The sequence below is a fragment of the Heteronotia binoei genome, chromosome 2, assembly GCF_032191835.1.
Source record: "Heteronotia binoei isolate CCM8104 ecotype False Entrance Well chromosome 2, APGP_CSIRO_Hbin_v1, whole genome shotgun sequence".
NCBI classification, from domain to species: Eukaryota; Metazoa; Chordata; class Lepidosauria; order Squamata; family Gekkonidae; genus Heteronotia; species Heteronotia binoei.
In genome coordinates this window covers 9000327-9019751 of record NC_083224.1, presented here as the reverse complement: position 1 = coordinate 9019751, position 19425 = coordinate 9000327, and the positions used below count along the sequence as shown (strand labels likewise).

At 52.0% G+C, this 19425-nt stretch overlaps 1 protein-coding gene across 2 annotated transcripts in view; it reads left to right on the top strand.

The window, feature by feature from the left end:
- Positions 1-1637: 1637 nt before the first annotated feature.
- The window catches only part of HM13 (histocompatibility minor 13), a 201051-nt gene continuing 183263 nt past the window's right edge, over positions 1638-19425 (top strand). The window contains exons 1-5 of one of the 2 annotated variants that reach the window (XM_060230548.1): positions 1638-1888; positions 11874-11972; positions 14507-14589; positions 16189-16277; positions 18783-18868. In XM_060230548.1, the coding sequence (XP_060086531.1) occupies positions 1712-1888; positions 11874-11972; positions 14507-14589; positions 16189-16277; positions 18783-18868 (534 nt within the window). In that variant the 5' untranslated portion in view covers positions 1638-1711. The remainder of the gene's footprint in view (positions 1889-11873; positions 11973-14506; positions 14590-16188; positions 16278-18782; positions 18869-19425) is intronic. The other variant, XM_060230553.1, reaches the window with a different exon arrangement.

Genomic DNA, 19425 nt, shown 5'->3' with positions numbered 1-19425 from the left:
TTACGTTCTGAATAAAACTTTGTTGGTTGGTGACTTGACTCCTACTTTGTTATTCTGAATGAAACTTTGTTGGTCTTAGAGGCTAACTTGGCTCCTACTTTGTTATTCTGAATGAAACTTTGTTGGTCTTAGAGGTGCCCTTGACTCCTACTATGTCATTCTGAACGAAAGTTTGTGGGTCTTAGAGGTGCACTCAACTCCTACTTTGTTACTCTGAATGAAATTTTGTTGGTCTTAAAGGTGCCCTCCACTCCTACTTTGTTGGTCTTAGAGGTGCACTGATTCCTACTTTGTTATTCTGAACGAAAGTTTGTCGGTCTTAAAGGTGCCCTTGACTCCTACTTTGTTATTCTGAATGAAATTTTGTTGGTCTTAAAGGTGCCCTCGACTCCTACTTTGTTGGTCTTAGAGGTGTACTGATTCCTACTTTGTCATTCTGAACGAACGTTTGTTGGTCTTAGAGGTGCCCTTGACTCCTACTTTGTCATTCTGAACGAAAGTTTGTTGGTCTTGACTCCTACTTTGTCGTTCTGAACGAAAGTTTGTCGGTCTTAAAGGTGCCCTTGACTCCTACTTTGTTATTCTAAATGAAAGTTTGTCGGTCTTAGAGGTGCACTCGACTCCTACTTTGTCATTCTGAACGAAACTTTGTCGGTCTTAGAGGTCCCTTGACTCCTACTTTGTTATTCTAAATGAAAGTTTGTTGGTCTTAGAGGTGCACTCGACTCCTACTTTGTCATTCTGAACGAAACTTTGTCGGTCTTAGAGGTGCCCTTGACTCCTACTTTGTCATTCTGAACGAAAGTTGTTGGTCTTAGAGGTGCACTCGACTCCTACTTTGTCATTCTAAATGAAACTTTGTCCGTCTTAGAGGTCCCTTGACTCCGACTTTGTCATTCTGAATGAAACTTTGTCGGTCTTAGAGGTGGCTTGACTCCTACTTTGTCATTGTGAACGAACTTTGCCGGTCTTAGAGGTGCCCTTGACTCCTACTTTGTCGTTCTGAATGAAAGTTTGTCGGTCTTAGAGGTGGCTTGACTCCTACTTTGTCGTTGTGAACGAACTTTGTCGGTCTTAGAGGTGCCCTTGACTCCTACTTTGTCGTTCTGAATGAAAGTTTGTCGGTCTTAGAGGTGGCTTGACTCCTACTTTGTCGTTGTGAACGAACTTTGTCGGTCTTAGAGGTGCCCTTGACTCCTACTTTGTCGTTCTGAATGAAAGTTTGTCGGTCTTAGAGGTGGCTTGACTCCTACTTTGTCGTTGTGAACGAACTTTGTCGGTCTTAGAGGTGGCTTGACTCCTACTTCGTCCTGCTGCGCCAGACCAACAGGGCTGCCCACTTGGGTCTGTCTACATAGATCAGTCCTCTTGAAAACGGACCCTTTGGCGGCTGGGCTCTCTGGCATAGTCTCTTGCCGAAGTCCCGCCCCCCCTGCTCCGAACCCCCCCGCCCTCACCCCCCAAAACGCCACACATCTCCCGAGCAGGAGTTGGCAACCGGAAACCAAGGCCTGGGCCTCGTCCTTCAGGCCTCCTCCGACGTGGGCAACCGTTGCCAGGCAACGGGCCCTTGGCCCGGCATCCGGGGAGGGCGGAGCGACCCGCGCGTGCGCGGGAGGCGCTTCCGGCTCGTAAGGGAACGTGGCCCTGGCGGCCCGAGAGGCGGCTTCCGGCGGGCCGGAAGTGCGGACTGCGTCGGGGACTGGCGGCGATGGAGGAGGCCGAGGCGCACAACTGCAGCGCGGAGGCGCCCTCGGCGGGGCCGGCCGGAGCCCGGCCACCCAGCACCCCGGAGGGCATGGCCCTGGCCTACGGCAGCCTGGTGCTCATGGCCCTCCTGCCCATCTTCTTCGGGGCGCTGCGCTCCGTCTCCTGCGCCAAGGGGAAGGTAGGGTTGCCAATCCCCAGGCGGGGGCGGGGGATCTCCCGGGTTGGAGGCCCTCCCTCTCTTCAGGGTCATCAGAAAGTGAGGGGGGATGTCTGCTGGGCACGCCATTATTCCCTATGGAGACCCATTCCCATAGGGCAGGGGTGGCCAATGGTAACTCTCCAGATGTTTTTCGCCTACAACTCCCATCAGCCCCAGCCATCAACCGTGCTGGCTGGGGCTGATGGGAGTTGTAGGCAAAAAAAAACATCGGGAGAGCTACCGTTAGCCACCTCTGCCATAGGGTATAATGGAGATTGATCCATGGGTATCTGGGGCTCTGGGAAGGCTGTTTTTTGAGATAGAGGCACCGAATTTTCAGCATAGAATCCGGTGCCTCTCCCCAAAATACCCTCCAAGTTTCAAAAAGGTTTGGCCAGGGGGTCCAATTCTATGAGCCCCCAAAGAAGGTTCCCCTATCTTTATTTCCAATGGAGGGAAGGCACTGAAAAGGAGCATGGTCCCTTTCAGTGTGACAGCCAGAACTCCCTTTGGGGTTCAGTTGTGTTTATCACAACCTTGCTCCTGGCTCCGTCTAAAGTCTCCTGGTGAGGTGAGAGGAGGACGGTAGGGTGGCCGGTGGGACTCCCCACCACTGGAGCAGGAAGGGTAGAGGGGGACCCGCGCGAGGGGGTCAAGGCGGCCTCTCAGCAGCTGCTCCTCTTGCCAGGGGAGAAGGACTCCCCATAGCGGTCTGTAAGAGTCTAGGACCACCTTTAAGGGAGCTAGATTGGTGTAGTGGTGAAGTGTGCGGACTCTTATTTGGGAGAACCGGGTTTGATTCCCCCAGTCCTCCCCTTGCAGCTACTGAGATGGCCTTGGGTCAACCTTAGCTCTTGCAGGAGTTGTCCTTGAAAGGGCAGCTGCTGCGAGAGCCCTCTCAGCCCTGCCCACCTCACAGGGTGTCTGTTGTGAGGGAGGAAGATAAAGGAGATTGTGAACCACTCTGAGATTCAGAGTGTGGGGAGGGATACAAATCCAATTATTATTTCTTCTCCTCCTCCTCCTCCACCAGAGGGGGGGGGCAAAACGAGACCCGGGAGCCACATGTGGCTCTTTCGCACATATAGTGTGACTCTCGAAGTCCCCACTGCTGTGTCGACTAGCTTGGAGAAGGTATTTAAAAGCTCTTTGAATCACTTCGCCAAGCTATCTGGCGGCTGGGAGAAGGCATTTAAAGTTGCTTTCTTTCATCTCTCCCTCCCTCATCTGTTTGCCTTCCTTCCTTCTTTCCTTCCAGCTCTCTGACATCTGACGTACATGTTTTGCAGCTCTCAAACATCTGATGTTTATGCTATGTGACTCTTAAGTAAGAATGGCCACCCCTGTTTAAGGCTAACGAATGTTATCGTAGAACAGAGTAGGAGTTCAGTAGCACCTTTAAGATGGGAGAGGGGGGGCAAATTGCGGCTCTCAAACCACTTGTGGCTCTTTCATACGTATTGTGTGGCTCTTGAAGCCCCCACTGCCCTGTCGACTAGCTTGGAGAAGGTATTTAAAGGCTCTTTAAATCACTTATCCAAGCCAAGCTAGCTGGCGGCTTGGAGAAGGTATTTAAAGTTGCTTTCTTTCCATCTCTCCCTCCCTCCCTTATCTGTTTGCCTTCCTTCCTACCCACCTACCTACATCTGACATACAGTGTTCCCTCTAAGCTGCAGGGTCGTGAGCAAAAATTCTACTTTGTGAGCTGTTGGGATTGAAATTGTGAGCTACCGCCTAAATTAGTGTGCTCTGGGGGGCATCCTTCCTGAGCTAAGACAAAAATGCGTGAGCTGGAGGCTCAAAATCTGTGAGCTAGCTCACGCTAACTCAGCTTAGAGGGAACACTGCTGACATACATGTCTTGCGGCTCTCAAACATCTGATGTTTATTCTGTGTGGCTCTTACGTTAAGCAGTGTTGGCCACCCGTGTTTAAGAACAAAGCTGTAGGAGTCCGGTAGAAGCTTTAAGACCGACAAAGTTTTATTCATAATGTAAGCTTCCGTATGCATGCAGACTTCTTCAGGCAAGGAATGAGGTGCAGTGAGCAGAGCTACGTGTACCTGGAGGGCAGCGGTTTAGAATGCAAAATGGCACAAAGTTAAAATCCAGTGCTAAATCTAAAGCTTGTGCTGCAATTTTAGTGTAGTGTAAGCTTTCGAGAAACGCAGCTCTCTTTGTCAGATGCATGGCGCGAGGAGAGCTGTGTTTCTTGAAAGCTTATGCTACAATAAAATTGCTGCTGAGCTGTTGACTGTTTTGCAACAGCAGGCAGCCAACTGTGCCAGAAATCACTGGAGTCCTGATTCCGCTTGGCAGGCAAATAGGTTTTTCTTCTGGTGGGTGAGAGAGAGACTTGATGCTGGAGTGCGCATGCAGGAATAAAAATGTTGTTGGTCTTTAAAGGGTCCGTAGAGGGGCTGCCCCAACAGAGTCTCCCTGCTGCCTCTCTGGAATGAGTCCTTGTGCAGAGGAAACCTGTTTGTGGGGAGGGGGTTTTGTGCAGAGATGCGGTTTTCCTCGCCTTTCTCCTCCCCTGCTTTGCTTCTCTCTTCCCCACATCCAGTTTGGGGTAGTGGTTAAGTGTGCGGACTCTTATCTGGGAGAACCTGGTTTGATTCCCCTTTCCTCCGCTTGCAGCTGCTGGAATGGCCTTGGGTCAGCCATAGCTCTTGCAGAGTTGTCCTTGAAAGGGCAGCTGCTGTGAGAACACTCTCCAGCCCCACCCACCTCACAGGGTGTCTGTTGTGGGGGAGGAAGGGAATGGAGATTGTGAGCCACTCTGAGATTCAGAGTGAAGGGCAGGGTATAAATCTAATATCATCTTCTTGGGAGCCAGTTTGGTGTAGTGATTAAGTGTGTGGACTCTTATCTGGGAGAACCGGGTTTGATTCCCCACTCGTCCACTTGCAACTGCTGGAATGGCCTTGGGTCAGCCAGAGCTCTCACAGGAGTTGTCCTTGAAAGGGCTTCTGGGGGAGTTCTCTCAGCCCAACTCACCTTACAGGGTGTCTGTTGTGTGTGTGTGGGGAGGAAGATAAAGGAGATTGTGACTGCTCTGAGTTTCAGAGTATAGGATGGGCTATAAATCCAATATCATCTTCTACCCAGGTGGTCTCTAATTTTTCCTTTTTTTTTTGCTGCCTTCCTCATTTATGATAAGGTGACGACAGCTCCTCATCACATCTGTAGCAATTCGGTGGCATGTGCCGTCTTCCACCAGGCTTAAGGCCTTAAGGCTCTGGCTTAAGGCCTTGGTTTTCCTCCTGTATTTAAGGAAACTACTAAGTGCTCTCCAGCACTTCTGCGCTCTTCTGTGGTGGCATGTGCTGTGTTCCACCAGGCTTTGACTTAAGGCAGGCGTGGCCAGACTGTGACTCTTTCACACATATCGTGTGGCTCTTGAAGCCCCCAATGCCCCATTGGCCAGCTAGGAGAAGACATTTGTCTCTTTAAATGCATTCCCCAAGCCAAGCCATTTGAATACATTTAAATACATTGGAAAATACATTTAAAGTTGCTTTCTCTCCCGCTTCCTCTTCCGCATCTATTTCCTCCCTCCTTCCCTCCCCATCTCCCTTCCTCCCCATCTTTCTCCCTCCCCATCTCCCTCCCCATCTCCCTTCCTCCCTCCCCATCTGCCTTCCTTCCTTCCTCCCCATCTCCCTCCCTCCCCATCTCTCTCCTCCCCATCTCCCTGCCTCGCTCCCTCCCCATCTTTCTCCCTCCCCATCTCCCTTCCTTCCTCCCCATCTCCCTTCCTCCCTCCCTCCCTCCCCATCTTTCTCCTTCCCCATCTGCCTTCCTCCCTCCCCATCTGCCTTCCTCCCTCCCTGTCTTCCTTCCTTCCTCCCTCCCCATCTCCCTGCCTCGCTCCTTCCCCATCTTTCTCCCTCCCCATCTGCCTTCCTCCCTCCCTGTCTTCCTTCCTTCCTCCCTCCCCATCTCCCTGCCTCGCTCCTTCCCCATCTTTCTCCCTCCCCATCTCCCTTCCTCCCTCCCCATCTCCCTTCCTTCCTTCCTCCCCATCTTTCTCCCTCCCCATCTCCCTCCCTCCCCATCTCCCTGCCTCGCTCCCTCCCCATCTCCCTTCCTCCCCATTTCCTTCCTCGCTCCCTCCCCATCTTTCTCCCTCCCCATCTCCCTTCCTTCCTTCCTTCCTTCCTCCCCATCTCCCTTCCTTCCTTCCTTCCTCCCCATCTTCCTTCCTCCCTCCCCATCTCCCTCCCTCCCCATCTCCCTTCCTCCCCATCTCCCTGCCTCGCTCCCTCCCCATCTTTCTCCCTCCCCATCTCCCTTCCTCCCTCCCCATCTCCCTGCCTCCCCATTTCCTTCCTCGCTCCCTCCCCATCTCCCTTCCTCCCTCCCCATCTCCCTTCCTTCCTTCCTCCCCATCTTTCTCCCTCCCCATCTCCCTTCCTTCCTCCCTCCCCATCTCCCTGCCTTCCCATTTCCTTCCTCGCTTCCTCCCCATCTTTCTCCCTCCCTCCCCATCTCCCTCCCTCCCCATCTTCCTTCCTTCCCTCCCTCCCTCTCAGCTCTCAATCATTTGACTTTTATTCTATGTGGATATTATGATAAGCAAATTTGGCCACCCGCGGTGTATACTGCCACATTTTGATGCATTTCAAGAGACTGACATTATGCCTGGTGTGCTGCAACAGGGGAGGCCAAACTGTGGCTTGGGAGCCACATGTGGCTCTTTCACACATGTGGCTCTTGAGGCCCCCCCCACTCCATCGGCCGGCTTGGAGAAGGCATTTGTCTCTTGAAATCACTTCTCCAAGCCAAGCTAGCCAGTTGCTTGGAGAATGTACTTGAAGTTAAAGTTGCTTTCTTTCTACCTCTTTCTCCCTCCTTCCCTGTCTTGCAGCTCTCAAATGTCCAATGTTCATGTCTTGCGGCTCTCAAACATCTGATGTCTATTCTATGTGGCTCTTATGTTAAAGCAAGTTTGGTCATCCATGACTTAAGGCTATGGTTTTCCTCCCGTATTTATGGAAGCCACAAAGTGCTCTCTGGCACTTCTGTGCTCTTCAGTGGGACTCTTCATCTCATTCTGGAGCCCGGAAATTCTAACAGGTTCCCCAGATGCCTCATATGGGCTCCTGGGATTGAGGGCCCCTAATTTTCTTTTTGCTTCTCCTTTTTGCTGAGGTCCATCAGTGACTGTTGGGGCCCACAAGGTAGAGGGGGCAGACTCTGTCTGGGACAGTGATGCTCTGTGTTCTTGATTCTTGGGAGGCAACAGTGGGAGGGCTTCTGGAGTTCTGGCCCTACTGGTGGACTTCGTGATGGCCCCCTGGGTTTTGGCCACTGTGTGACACAAAGTGCTGGACTGGATGGGCCACTGGCCTGATCCAACAGGGCTTCTCTTATGTTCTTATGTGACACAGAGTGTTGGACTGGAGGGGCCATTGGCCTGATCCAACAGGGCTTCTCTTATGTTCTTATGTGACACAGAGTGTTGGACTGGAGGGGCCACTGGCCTGATCCAACATGGCTTCTCTTATGTTCTTATGTGACACAGAGTGTTGGACTGGAGGGGCCCACTGGCCTGATCCAACAGGGCTTCTCTTATGTTCTTATGTGATACAGAGTGTTGGACTGGAGGGGCCATTGGCCTGATCCAACATGGCTTCTCTTATGTTCTTATGTGACACAGAGTGTTGGACTGGAGGGGCCACTGGCCTGATCCAACAGGGCTTCTCTTATGTTCTTATGTGACACAGAGTGTTGGACTGGAGGGGCCACTGGCCTGATCCAACAGGGCTTCTCTTATGTTCTTATGTGACACAGAGTGTTGGACTGGAGGGGCCATTGGCCTGATCTAACATGGCTTCTCTTATGTTCTTGTGATTTAAAGGAACAGGCTCTGTTCTTAGTGAAGCAGATTGGGCCCGTTTTCCAAAATCATGTGTCCCCCCCCTCATTTCCTTGGGAGAGGCTGCGGCTGAATGATAGAGCATCTGCTTGGCCTGCAGAAGGTCCCAAGTTCAGTTCCTGGGATCTTCAGTTTAAAAGGACCAGACAGGAGGGGTGGGGAAAGACCTTTCTCTGCCTGAGACCCTGGAAAGCCATGAGGTGGGGCTGTAGCTCAGTGGCTGAGCATCTGCTTGGCATGCAGAAGGTCCCAGGTTCAATCCCTGGCATCTCCAGTTAAGAAGGACCAGGCAGGTGGTGATGGGAAAGACCTCAGGCTGAGACCCTGGAGAGCCAGGAGGAGGAGCCGTGGCTCAGGGGAAGAGCCTCTGCTTGGCATGCAGAAGGTCCCAGGTTCAATCCCCAGCATCTCCAATTCAAAACACCAGGCAGGAGGTGATGAGAAAGACCTCAGTCTGAGACCATGGAGAGCCATGAAGTGGGGCTGTAGCTCAGTGGCTGAGCATCTGCTTGGCATGCAGAAGGTCCCAGGTTCAATCCCCGGCATCTCCAGTTAAGAAGGACCAGGCAGGAGGTGATGGAAAGACCTCAGCCTGAGACCCTGGAGAGCCAGAAGGGGGGAGCCATTGCTCAGTGGCTGAGCCTCTGCTTGGCATGCAGAAGGTCCCAGGTTCAATCCCCGGCATCTCCAGTTAAGAAGGACCAGGCAGGAGGTGATGGGAAAGACCTCAGCCTGAGACCCTGGAGAGCCAGGAGGAGGAGCCATGGCTCAGTGGAAGAGCCTCTGCTTGGCATGCAGAAGGTCCCAGGTTCAATCCCCGGCATCTCCGGTTTAGAAGGACCAGGCAGGAGGTGATGGGAAAGGCCTCAGCCTGAGACCCTGGAGTGCTTCTGCAGTCTGAGTAGAAAAGACTGACTGCAATGGGCCCAGGGTCCGCTTCAGTAGAAGGCAGTTGGATGCGTTCCACAGTGCTGCATTTGATGTGCCTTAGGGAGTTTCCACAGAGGGCGAATGGGAACAGAATGAGGCCACTGACTGACGTGTTGGCAGCTAAGAGGCCGAGACAGGAAGCAAAAACCCCTCCTCCGGGTTCTCGAACGCCGTGGCCGGCTGGAGGCCCAGTTTCGTAAGTGTTCGGTTTTGCATAAAGCTGCGCCAGAGGAAATCTTTCGCAGGTGCCTGCCGTCATTACTTGTGGAGCCCATCGCCTCACGCAGCTGTTGGCGGCTGGCCCGAAGAAAAGCACGGAAGAGTGGCAGGTGGGTGGGGGGGGCAAGGTGATCAGAAGCATAACTTGCACAGCAGTGCGCTAACTCAGCCCTCACCGCTCCATTCTTCATTGGCCTCCCCTGCTTTTCTCTGAAGTTCAGGTGTTCCCTGCTTGGTTACCTGGAGGGCATAAATCCCTCCCCCCTCCTCACAGAGATGCTCTCTGATCTCAGGCCTGGTTGAACAGTAGAGAGCAGATGCAGGGGGCGGGTCGTAAAGCTGCCCTGAGCCTGCTTCGGCGGGGAGGGCGGGATTATAAATAAAATGATGATGATGATGAAAGGTGCTTCACATAAGAGAAGCTCTGTTGGATCAGGCCAGTGGCCCCTCCAGTCCAACACTCTGTGTCACATAAGAACATAAGAGAAGCCCTGTTGGATCAGGCCAGTGGCCCCTCCAGTCCAACACTCTGTGTCACATAAGAACATAAGAGAAGCCCTGTTGGATCAGGCCAGTGGCCCCTCCAGTCCAACACTCTGTGTCACATAAGAACATAAGAGAAGCCCTGTTGGATCAGGCCAGTGGCCCATCCAGTCCAACACTCTGTGTCACATAAGAACATAAGAGAAGCCCTGTTGGATCAGGCCAATGGCCCATCCAGTCCAACACTCTGTGTCACATAAGAACATAAGAGAAGCCCTGTTGGATCAGGCCAGTGGCCCCTCCAGTCCAACACTCTGTGTCACATAAGAACATAAGAGAAGCCATGTTGGGTCAGGCCAATGGCCCATCCAGCCCAACACTCTGTGTCACACGGTGGCCAAAAAACCCAAGTGCCAGAAGGAGGTTCATCAGTGGGGCCAGGACACGAGAAGCCCTCCCACTGTGCCCCCCCACCAAGCACCAAGAATACAGAGCATACCCCAGACATAAGAACATAAGAGAAGCCATGTTGGATCAGGCCAGTGGCCCATCCAGTCCAACACTTTGTGTCACACAGTGGCCAAAACCCAGAGGCCATCAGGAGGTCCACCAGTGGGGCCAGGACACTAGAAGCCCTCCCACTGTTGGGTTGAAATTAAATCAAAAGAGTTTCCGGCTCAACATTAGGAAGAATCTCCTGACCATTAGAGCGGTTCCTTAGTGGAACAGGCTTTCCCGGGAGGTGGTGGGCTCTCCTTCCTTGGAGGCTTTTAAACAGAGGCTAGATGGCCATCTAACAGCAGTGAATATCCTGTGAATTTAGTTTCTTGCATTGTGCAGGGGGCTGGACTAGATGACCATGGGGTCCTTTTCAACTCTATGATTCTGTTGTAACCCCCCCCCCCCCCAAAGCACCAAGAATACAGAGCGTCACTGCCCCAGAAAGAGAGTTCCAACAATACGCTGTGGCTAATAGCCCCTGATGGACCTCTGCTCCATATGCTTATCCAATCCCCTCTTGAAGCTGGCTATGCTTGTAGCTGCCACCGCCTCCTGTGGCAGTGAATTCCACATGTGAATCACCCTTTGGGTGAAGGAGGACTTCCTTTTATCCGTTCTAAACCGACTGCTCAGCAATTTCACTGAGTGACCACAAGTTCTTGTATTGTGCGAAAGGGAGAAAAGTCCTTCTTTCTCTACCTTCTCCGTCCCATGCATACTCTTGTAAACCTCTCTTGTGTCACCCCGCAGTCGACATTTCTCCAAGCTGAAGAGCACCAAGCGTTTTAACCTTTCTTCATAGGGAACATGTTCCAAACCTGTAATCATTCTATTTGCCCTTTTCCGCACTTTCTCCAGTGCTAGAATCTCTTTTTTGAGGTGTGGTGACCAGAATTGAAGATAGTACTTCAAATGAGGCCGCACCATCGATTTATACAGGGGCATTATGATGTTCGAACACCCTTTCCTTTTCGAAGGCTTTTGTTTCAGCTGGCTGTGTGTTTTGGCCTATAACAACTTTTTCTTTGAAACAAGAAACGCAAAGCCATGTGAGGCAGAGCTGAGCTCTAGGGAGCTCTAGTCTGCTTTCGCGACTGAACCTGGTTCAGCGTCTGAATGTGCAGTCTGTCTGGCCGGTGCATCCTTAAATTCATAAGAACATAAGAGAAGCCCTGTTGGATCAGGCCAAAGGCCCCTCCAGTCCAACACTCTGTGTCACACAGTGGCCAAAAAAACCCCAGGTGCCATCAGGAGGTCCAGCAGTGGGGCCAGGACACTAGAAGCCCTCCCACTGTGCCTCCCCAAGCACCAAGAATACAGAGCATCACTGCCCCAGACATAAGAACATAAGAGAAGCCATGTGTAGATAGATAGACAGACAGACAGACATATAGATAGACATATAGATATAGATATATGTATGTATGTATATATGTATACACACTGTGGCTAATAGCCACTGATGGACCTCTGCTCCATATTTTTATCCAATCCCCTCTTGAAGCTGGCTATGCTTGTAGCCGCCACCACCCTCCTGTGGCAGTGAATTCCACATGTTAATCACCCTTTGGGTGAAGAAGGACTTCCTTTTATCCGTTTTAACCCGACTGCTCAGCAATTTCATCGAATGCCCACGAGTTCTTGTATTGTGAGAAAGGGAGAAAAGGCCTTCTTTCTCTGCTTTCTCCATCCCCCATGCATAATCTTGTCAACCTCTATCATGTCACCCCACAGTCGACGTTTCTCCAAGCTGAAGAGCCCCAAGCGTTTAAACCTTTCTTCATAGGGAAAGTGTTCCGGCCGTTTTTTACTGCCAATGGGGAGAGTCCCAATGAATGTGTTCATGCTCAGTTGACTTCTGGGCTTCTCAGTGTTCTGGATTCTCTTTGCTTCCTGTCCTCACCCTGCCTTGAGTGCATGAACTGACATCAGGCCGATTTCTCCCCTAGAATGCCTCGGACATGCCGGAGACCATCACCAGTCGAGATGCCGCCCGCTTTCCTATCGTTGCCAGCTGCACTCTCCTGGGCCTCTATCTCTTCTTCAAAGTAAGTATTAGCAGGAGCTTCCAATTTGAGTTCTGCAAGCACGTCCTGGAACTCAGAGCATTACGGCTGTCGCAGACATGGGCTTCCTGAGGGGTCGCAGCTCAGTGGCAGAGCATCTGCTCGGCATGCGGAAGGTCCCAGGTTCAATCCCCGGCATCTCGGGTTAAAATGAACCGTACGCTAGTGATGCAGAAGACCTTGACCTGAGACTCTGGAGAGCTGTAAGGAGGGGCTGTGTGGCTCAGTGGAAGATCCTCTGCTTGGCATGCAGAAGGTCCCAGGTTCAATCCCCAGCATCTCCAGTTAAAAGGACCAGGCAGGAGGTGATGGGAAAGACCTCAGCCTGAGACCCTGGAGAGCCAGGAGGAGGATCCATGGCTCAGTAGCAGAGCCTCTGCCTGTCATGCAGAAGGTCCCAGGTTCAATCCCCAGCATCTCCAGTTGAAAGGACCAGGTGGGAGGTGATGGGAAAGACCTCAGCCAGAGACCCTGGAGAGCGAGGAGGAGGAGCCGTGGCTCAGCGGAAGAGCCTCTGCTTGGCATGCAGAAGGTCCCAGGTTCAATCCCTGGCATCTCCAGTTAAAAGGACCAGGCAGGAGGTGATGGGGAAGACCTCAGCCTGAGACCCTGGAGAGCCAGGAGGAGGAGCCGTGGCTCAGTGGAAGAGCCTCTGCTTGGCATGCAGAAGGTCCCAGGTTCAATCCCCAGCATCTCCAGTTAAAAGGACCAGGCAGGAGGTGATGGGGAAGACCTCAGCCTGAGACCCTGGAGAGCCAGGAGGAGGAGCCATGGCTCAGTGGAAGAGCCCCTGCTTGGCATGCAGAAGGTCCCAGGTTCAATCCCCAGCATCTCCAGTTGAAAGGACCAGGCAGGAGGTGATGGGAAAGACCTGGTATCAAACAGAAAGCATGTGACCAAGACCACACACGTTTCAGCCAGTTTGGCCTTCCTCAGTGGTCAAGCGTATATATTGCGCATTAGCTCCAAGTAATACAATACGGTTCAGGTAGCCGGCTCCAGGTTGACTCAGCCTTCCATCCTTCCGAGGTCGGTCAAATGAGTCCCCAGCTTGCTGGGGGGGGAAGTGTAGATGGCTGGGGAAGGCAATGGCAAACCACCCCGTCAAAAGTGCTGTGAAAACAACGTCAGCCCATAGTCAGAAACGACTGGTGCTTGCACAGGGGACTACCTGTACCGTTTTGGGGAGGGACGGTGGCTCAGTGGCAGAGCATCTGCTTGGGAAGCAGAAGGTCCCAGGTTCAATCCCCGGCATCTCCAACTAAAAAGGGTCCAGGCAAATAGGTGTGAAAAATCTCAGCTTGAGACCCTGGAGAGCAGGGGAGGGACGGTGGCTCAGTGGTAGAGCATCTGCTTGGGAAGCAGAAGGTCCCAGGTTCAATCCCCGGCATCTCAACTAAAAAAAGGGTCCAGGCAAATAGGTGTGAAAAACCTCAGCTTGAGACCCTGGAGAGCTGCTGCCAGTCTGAGAAGACAATACTGACTTTGATGGACCCAGGGTCTGATTCAGTATAAGGCAGCTTCATATGTTCATATGTTCAATACAATAAATACTAAAAATAGCACCAATTACAAATGATTTTATAAGAATTCTCAACGACTCATGACGAGGATAAAATACAGAGCCTCCTTTTCAAATACCTTCTACCCTGCTCATATGCTTGTGCCTTCGATTTTGTGTCTTTTCCTCTTGGTCCAAGGAAAGTGTATTCTCACGCAATTTGCAGCCTCGGAAGGATGGAAGGCTGAGTCAACCTGGAGCTGGCTACCTGAACCGTATTGTATTACTTGGAGCTAATGTGCAATATATACGCTTGACCACTGCTTACAATCTCCTTTACAATCTCCCCCCACAACAGACACCCTGTGAGGTGGGTGAGGCTGAGAGAGCTCTCCCAGAAGCTGCCCTTTCAAGGACAACTCCTGCCAGAGCTATGGCTAGCCCAAGGCCATTCCAGCAGGTGCAAGTGGAGGACAGGGGAATCAAACCCGGTTCTCCCAGATAAGAGTCCGCACACTTAACCACTACACCAAACTAGCTGTCTTTTACCTTTTTAATGTGCAATATATACGCTTGACCACTGAGGAAGGCCAAACTGGCTGGAACGTGTGTGGTCTGTGTCACATGCTTTCTGTTTGATACCAATTTTCATTTATTTGATAATATTTACATTGTATGTTTTTAACGGATAGTATTTTTGGCCCTTATATTTGTGGCAATTAACCTCTCGGTATCAGTTTTTCTTCCCCTCTTTCTGTTCCTGGTTCAGTATTAGACCAGTGGAGAGAAAGAGCCCTGCTTCTTGCAAAAGCGGCGTTGGGTTCCCTAGAGATCCCAGCTCTTCCCGCTTGGAACAGGAGAGAGAGAAACTCTCTGAAACAGATGGCTCAGCTGGGGAAAGCCAGAAGCCGTGGCTTCTAAATGCATTACCCGCCAGGGCTACGGCTGTCCCGGCCAACATTGTGTAGTTATGAATGAGGATCTTTAACCCATCCTGGTTTTTCTTGTCTTCTAGATATTCTCTCAAGAATACATCAACCTGCTACTCTCCATGTACTTCTTTGTCCTTGGTATCTTGGCCCTTTCTCACACCATCAGGTAAGAGGTGGCAAAGGAGCATTGGACATATGAACATACGAAGCGGCCTTCTACTGAATCAGACCCCCCTTGGTCCATCAAAGTCAGACTTCTCTACTCAGACTGGCAGCGGCTCTTCATGGTCTCAAGCTGAGGTTTTTCACGCCTACTTGCCTGGACCTTTTTTAGTTAGAGATGCCGGGGATTGAACCTGGGACCTCCTGCTTCCCAAGCAGATGCTCTACCCCTGAGCCATCGTCCCTCCCCTGCTCTCCAGGGTCTCCAGCTGAGGTTTTTCACGCCTACTTGCCTGGACCCTTTTGAGTTGGAGATGCTGGGAATTGAACCTGGGACCTCCTGCTTACCAAGCAGATGCTCTAGCACTGAGCCACCGTCCCTCCCCTGCTCTCCAGGGTCTCAAGCGGAGGTTTTTCACACCTACTTGCCTGGACCCTTTTGAGTTGGAGATGCCGGGGATTGAACCTGGGACCTTCTGCTTACCAAGCAGAAGCTCTTCCACTGAGCCACCGTCCCTCCCCTGCTCTCCAGGGTCTCCAGCTGAGGTATTTCATGCCTACTTGCCTTGACCCTTTTTAGTTGGAGATGCTGGGGATTGAACCTGGGACCTTCTGCTTCCCAAGCAGATGCTCTACCACTGAGCCACCGTCCCTCCCCTGCTCTCCAGGGTCTCAAGCTGAGGTTCTTCACGCCTACTTGCCTGGGCCCTTTTTAGTTGGAGATGCCAGGGATTGAACCTGTGACCTTCTGCTTCCCAAGCAGATGCTCTACCACTGAGCCACCGTCCCTCCCCTGCTCTCCAGGGTCTCAAGTGTAGGTTTTTCACGCCTACTTGCCTGGACCCTTTTTTAGTCGGAGATGCTGGGGATTGAACCTGGGACCTTCTGCTTACCAAGCAGAAGCTCTTCCACTGAGCCACCGCCCCTCCCCTGCTCTCCAAGGTCTCCAGCTGAGGTATTTCATGCCTACTTGCCTTGACCCTTTTTAGTTGGAGATGCCGGGGATTGAACCTGGGACCTTCTGCTTACCAAGCAGAAGCTCTTCCACTGAGCCACCGCCCCTCCCCTGCTCTCCAAGGTCTCCAGCTGAGGTATTTCATGCCTACTTGCCTTGACCCTTTTTAGTTGGAGATGCCGGGGATTGAACCTGGGACCTTCTGCTTACCAAGCAGATGCTCTACCATCCAGCCACCGCCCCTCCCTTAAAACCAGGTTCAAATGAACATATACGAACATATGAAGCTGCCTTCTACTTCGTTACCGTGGGAACAGCAAGCCAAGCAGAGTGAGCTTCTCAATTCTCACTCAGGCAGGCCGCTTTCAGTCCGTCACAGATGTGATGGTGGGCGATGGTTACTAGCCCCCAAGGGTCTCTGGTAGTCGCTTCCGACTCAGAAGGGGCGGAGAAAGGGGAAGCCCTCCAGCGACAGCTCTTCCCCTCGCTGTCCCGCTTTCCCCACCGGCTCAGCCGGCCCCACGGTTTGCCTCTTCCCATGAGGTGACTGCACGAGTGCGGACACCCTTCCCCCCAAGACACAGCAGACAATCTCCATGGGCGCTTCTCTTGCTTGGGCAGTAATGTCGTCGTCTTCTTTCCTTTCAGCCCCATGATGAATAGGTTCTTCCCTGCTAACTTCCCCAGCAAACAGTACCAGCTGCTCTTCACGCAGGGCTCAGGAGAAACCCGGGAAGGTAAGCCGGTCCTGTCCCCCGTGCCTTGGAGTCTTCGTCTCCTTTCAAAGTGGAGAGCCAGTCTGGTGTAGTAGTTAAGTGCGCAGACTCTTATCTGGGAGAAGTGGGTTTGATTCCCCACTCCTCCACTTGCACCTGCTGGAATGGCCTTGGGTCAGCCAGAGCTCTCTTTTCTGGGAGAGCCGGGTTTGATTCCCCACTCCTCCACTTGCACCTGCTGGAATGGCCTTGGGTCAGCCAGAGCTCTCTTATCTGGGACAACCGGGTTTGATTCCCCACTCCTCCACTTGCAGCTGCTGGAATGGCCTTGGGTCAGCCAGAGCTCTCTTATCTGGGAGAACCGGGTTTGATTCCCCACTCCTCCACTTGCAGCTGCTGGAATGGCCTTGGGTCAGCCAGAGCTCTCTTATCTGGGAGAACCGGGTTTGATTCCCCACTCCTCCATTTGCAGCTGCTGGAATGGCCTTGGGTCAGCCAGAGCTCTCTTATCTGGGAGAACCGGGTTTTATTCCCCACTCCTCCGCTTGCAGCTGCTGGAATGGCCTTGGGTCAGCCATAGCTCTCTTATCTGGGAGAACCGGGTTTGATTCCCCACTCCTCCGCTTGCAGCTGCTGGAATGGCCTTGGGTCAGCCATAGCTCTCTTATCTGGGAGAACCGGGTTTGATTCCCCACTCCTCCACTTGCAGCTGCTGGAATGGCCTTGGGTCAGCCAGAGCTCTCTTATCTGGGAGAACCGGGTTTGATTCCCCACTCCTCCACTTGCAGCTGCTGGAATGGCCTTGGGTCAGCCGTAGCTCTCTTATCTGGGGGAACTGGGTTTGATTCCCCACTTGCAGCTGCTGGAATGGCCTTGGGTCAGCCAGAGCTCTCTTATCTGGGAGAACTGGGTTTGATTCCCCACTCCTCCGCTTGCACCTGCTGGAATGGCCTTGGGGCAGCCATAGCTCTAATAAAGAGCCAGTTTGGTGTAGTGGTTAAGTGCGCAGACTCTTATCTGGGAGAACCGGGTTTGATTCCCCGCTTCTCCGCTTGCAGCTGCTGGAATGGCCTTGGGTCAGCCAGAGCTCTGACAGAGGTTGTCCTTGAAAGGGCAGCTTCTGTCAGAGCTCTTTCAGCCCCACCCACCTCACAGGGTGTCTGTTGTGGGGGAGGAAGGGAAAGAAGATTGTGAGCCGCTCTGAGACTCTGAAATCCAGGGTGAAGGGCAGGGTATAAACCCAATATCATCTTCTCCTCTCCCTCCCCCCCACCCCGCATGTCTTTTTCCTGCCCTCCTTCACCCTGAAAGTCTTGGCAGATCCCTGGTTGAGGGAATGAATTGTTTGTGGGCTTCCTAGAGGCAGCCGGTTGGCCACTGTGTGAACAGAACGCTGGACTTGATGAACCTTTGGTCAGATCTGGCAGGGCTCTTCCACATTTTTAATCACTCTCTGCGTAAAGTAGTATTTCTTTTTGTCCATCCTGAACCTACTGCCCATCAGCTTCATTGGATGCTCCTTGGCTGTCGAAGCTGCCTTATACGGAATCAAAGTCAGCGTCGCCTGCTCAGACGGACTGTGGCCCTCCAGAGGCAGAGGTCTTTCCCAGCCCTTATTCCAGGGGTGGGGAATGTCCGTCCCGAGGGCCGGTTATGGCCCTCGAGATCACTTGGTCTGGCCCTTGGGGATTGCTGGTCCCTTTCTTCCCCCAATTTCTTTATTTCTGCTTATTTCCCTTTCTTCCCATTTCTTTGTTTTCCTTTATTATCCTTTCTTCCTTCCATTTCATTTCCCTTTCTTCCTCCCATTCCTTTCTTTCCCTTGGTTCCCCTCCTTCCCTTCCTTCCTTCCTTCCTTCCTCCCTCCCTCCCTCCCTCATTCCTTTCTTCCTATTCTCATTCCTTCCTCCCTCCCTCCTTATTCCTTCCTTCCTTCCCTCATTCCTCCTTCCTTCCTTCCTTCCTTCCTTCCTTCCTTCCTTCCTTCCTTCCTTCCTTCCTTCCTTCCTTCCTTCCTTCCTTCCTTCCTTCCTTCCTTCCTTCCTTCCTTCCTTCCTTCCTTCCTTCCTTCCTTCCTTCCTTCCTTCCTTCCTTCCTCTTCTTCTCTCTCTCTCTCTTGGCTTTTTCTACAAAAAAAGCCCTGAACCTAGGCATTTGCATAGGGTGGCAGGCCGGGGGTGTGTGCCAAATTAGGCTCTCCCCACATGACTTCAGATAGGAAAGCAATTATTTGCATTAATTTTGCCCGCCGTTCTCCCTTGGTGGAGCACTGTTTTTTAAGTTGATAATTTTGCATGTCCCGCGAATGATGTTCTAAATATCCAAACGGCCCTCGGCAGAAAAAAGGTTCCCCACCTCTGCGCTTATTCCCTGACCCTTTCAACTGGAGATGCTGGGGATTGAACCCGGGACCTTCTGCATGGCAAGCCGAGGCTCTCCCACTGAGCCCCCCGGCTCCTCCTTTCCCTCGCGTCGTGTGGTGAAGCCAGCCCACGCGGCAGTGACAGTGAGTGACTCTCGTTGCAGAGATCGTGAACTACGAATTCGACACCAAGGACCTGGTGTGTCTGGCCATGAGCAGCGTCGTGGGCGTCTGGTACCTGCTGAGGAAGGTAAGGCGGGAGGAGACGTTGGACCAGGGGGAACTAGTTGGCTTTTTTATATATTTAAATTGTTTATTAATTTTAAATACAAATAAACAGTACAAAGTAGTACAGATATACAATGTGTGTTGAATAAAAACAGAGTAAAAAATGCAAACGTATTGGAAGTATAAAAATAAATCAATTTTTGGTTTAAATAAATCATCTAGAGGATGGTGTGAAATTGTTTTCTGTGGCCCCGGAAGGTAGGACCAGAACCAATGGGTTGAAATTAAATCAAAAGCGTTTCCGGCTCAACATTAGGACCGTTAGAGCGGTTCCTTGGAAGGTGGTGGGCTCTTCTTCCTTGGTGGTTTTTAAACAGGCTAGATGGCCATCTTGACAGCAATGAAGATCCTCTGAATTCAGGGGGAGGTGTTTGTGAGTTTCCAGCATTGTGCAGGGGGTTGGACTAGATGACCCTGGAGGTCCCTTCCAACTCTATGATTCTTTGGTATGCTACATTAGCGGTAAGTAGTCAGTTTGTAACAGGTAGCCAACTATAGAGTACCATGTTCTGATCACTT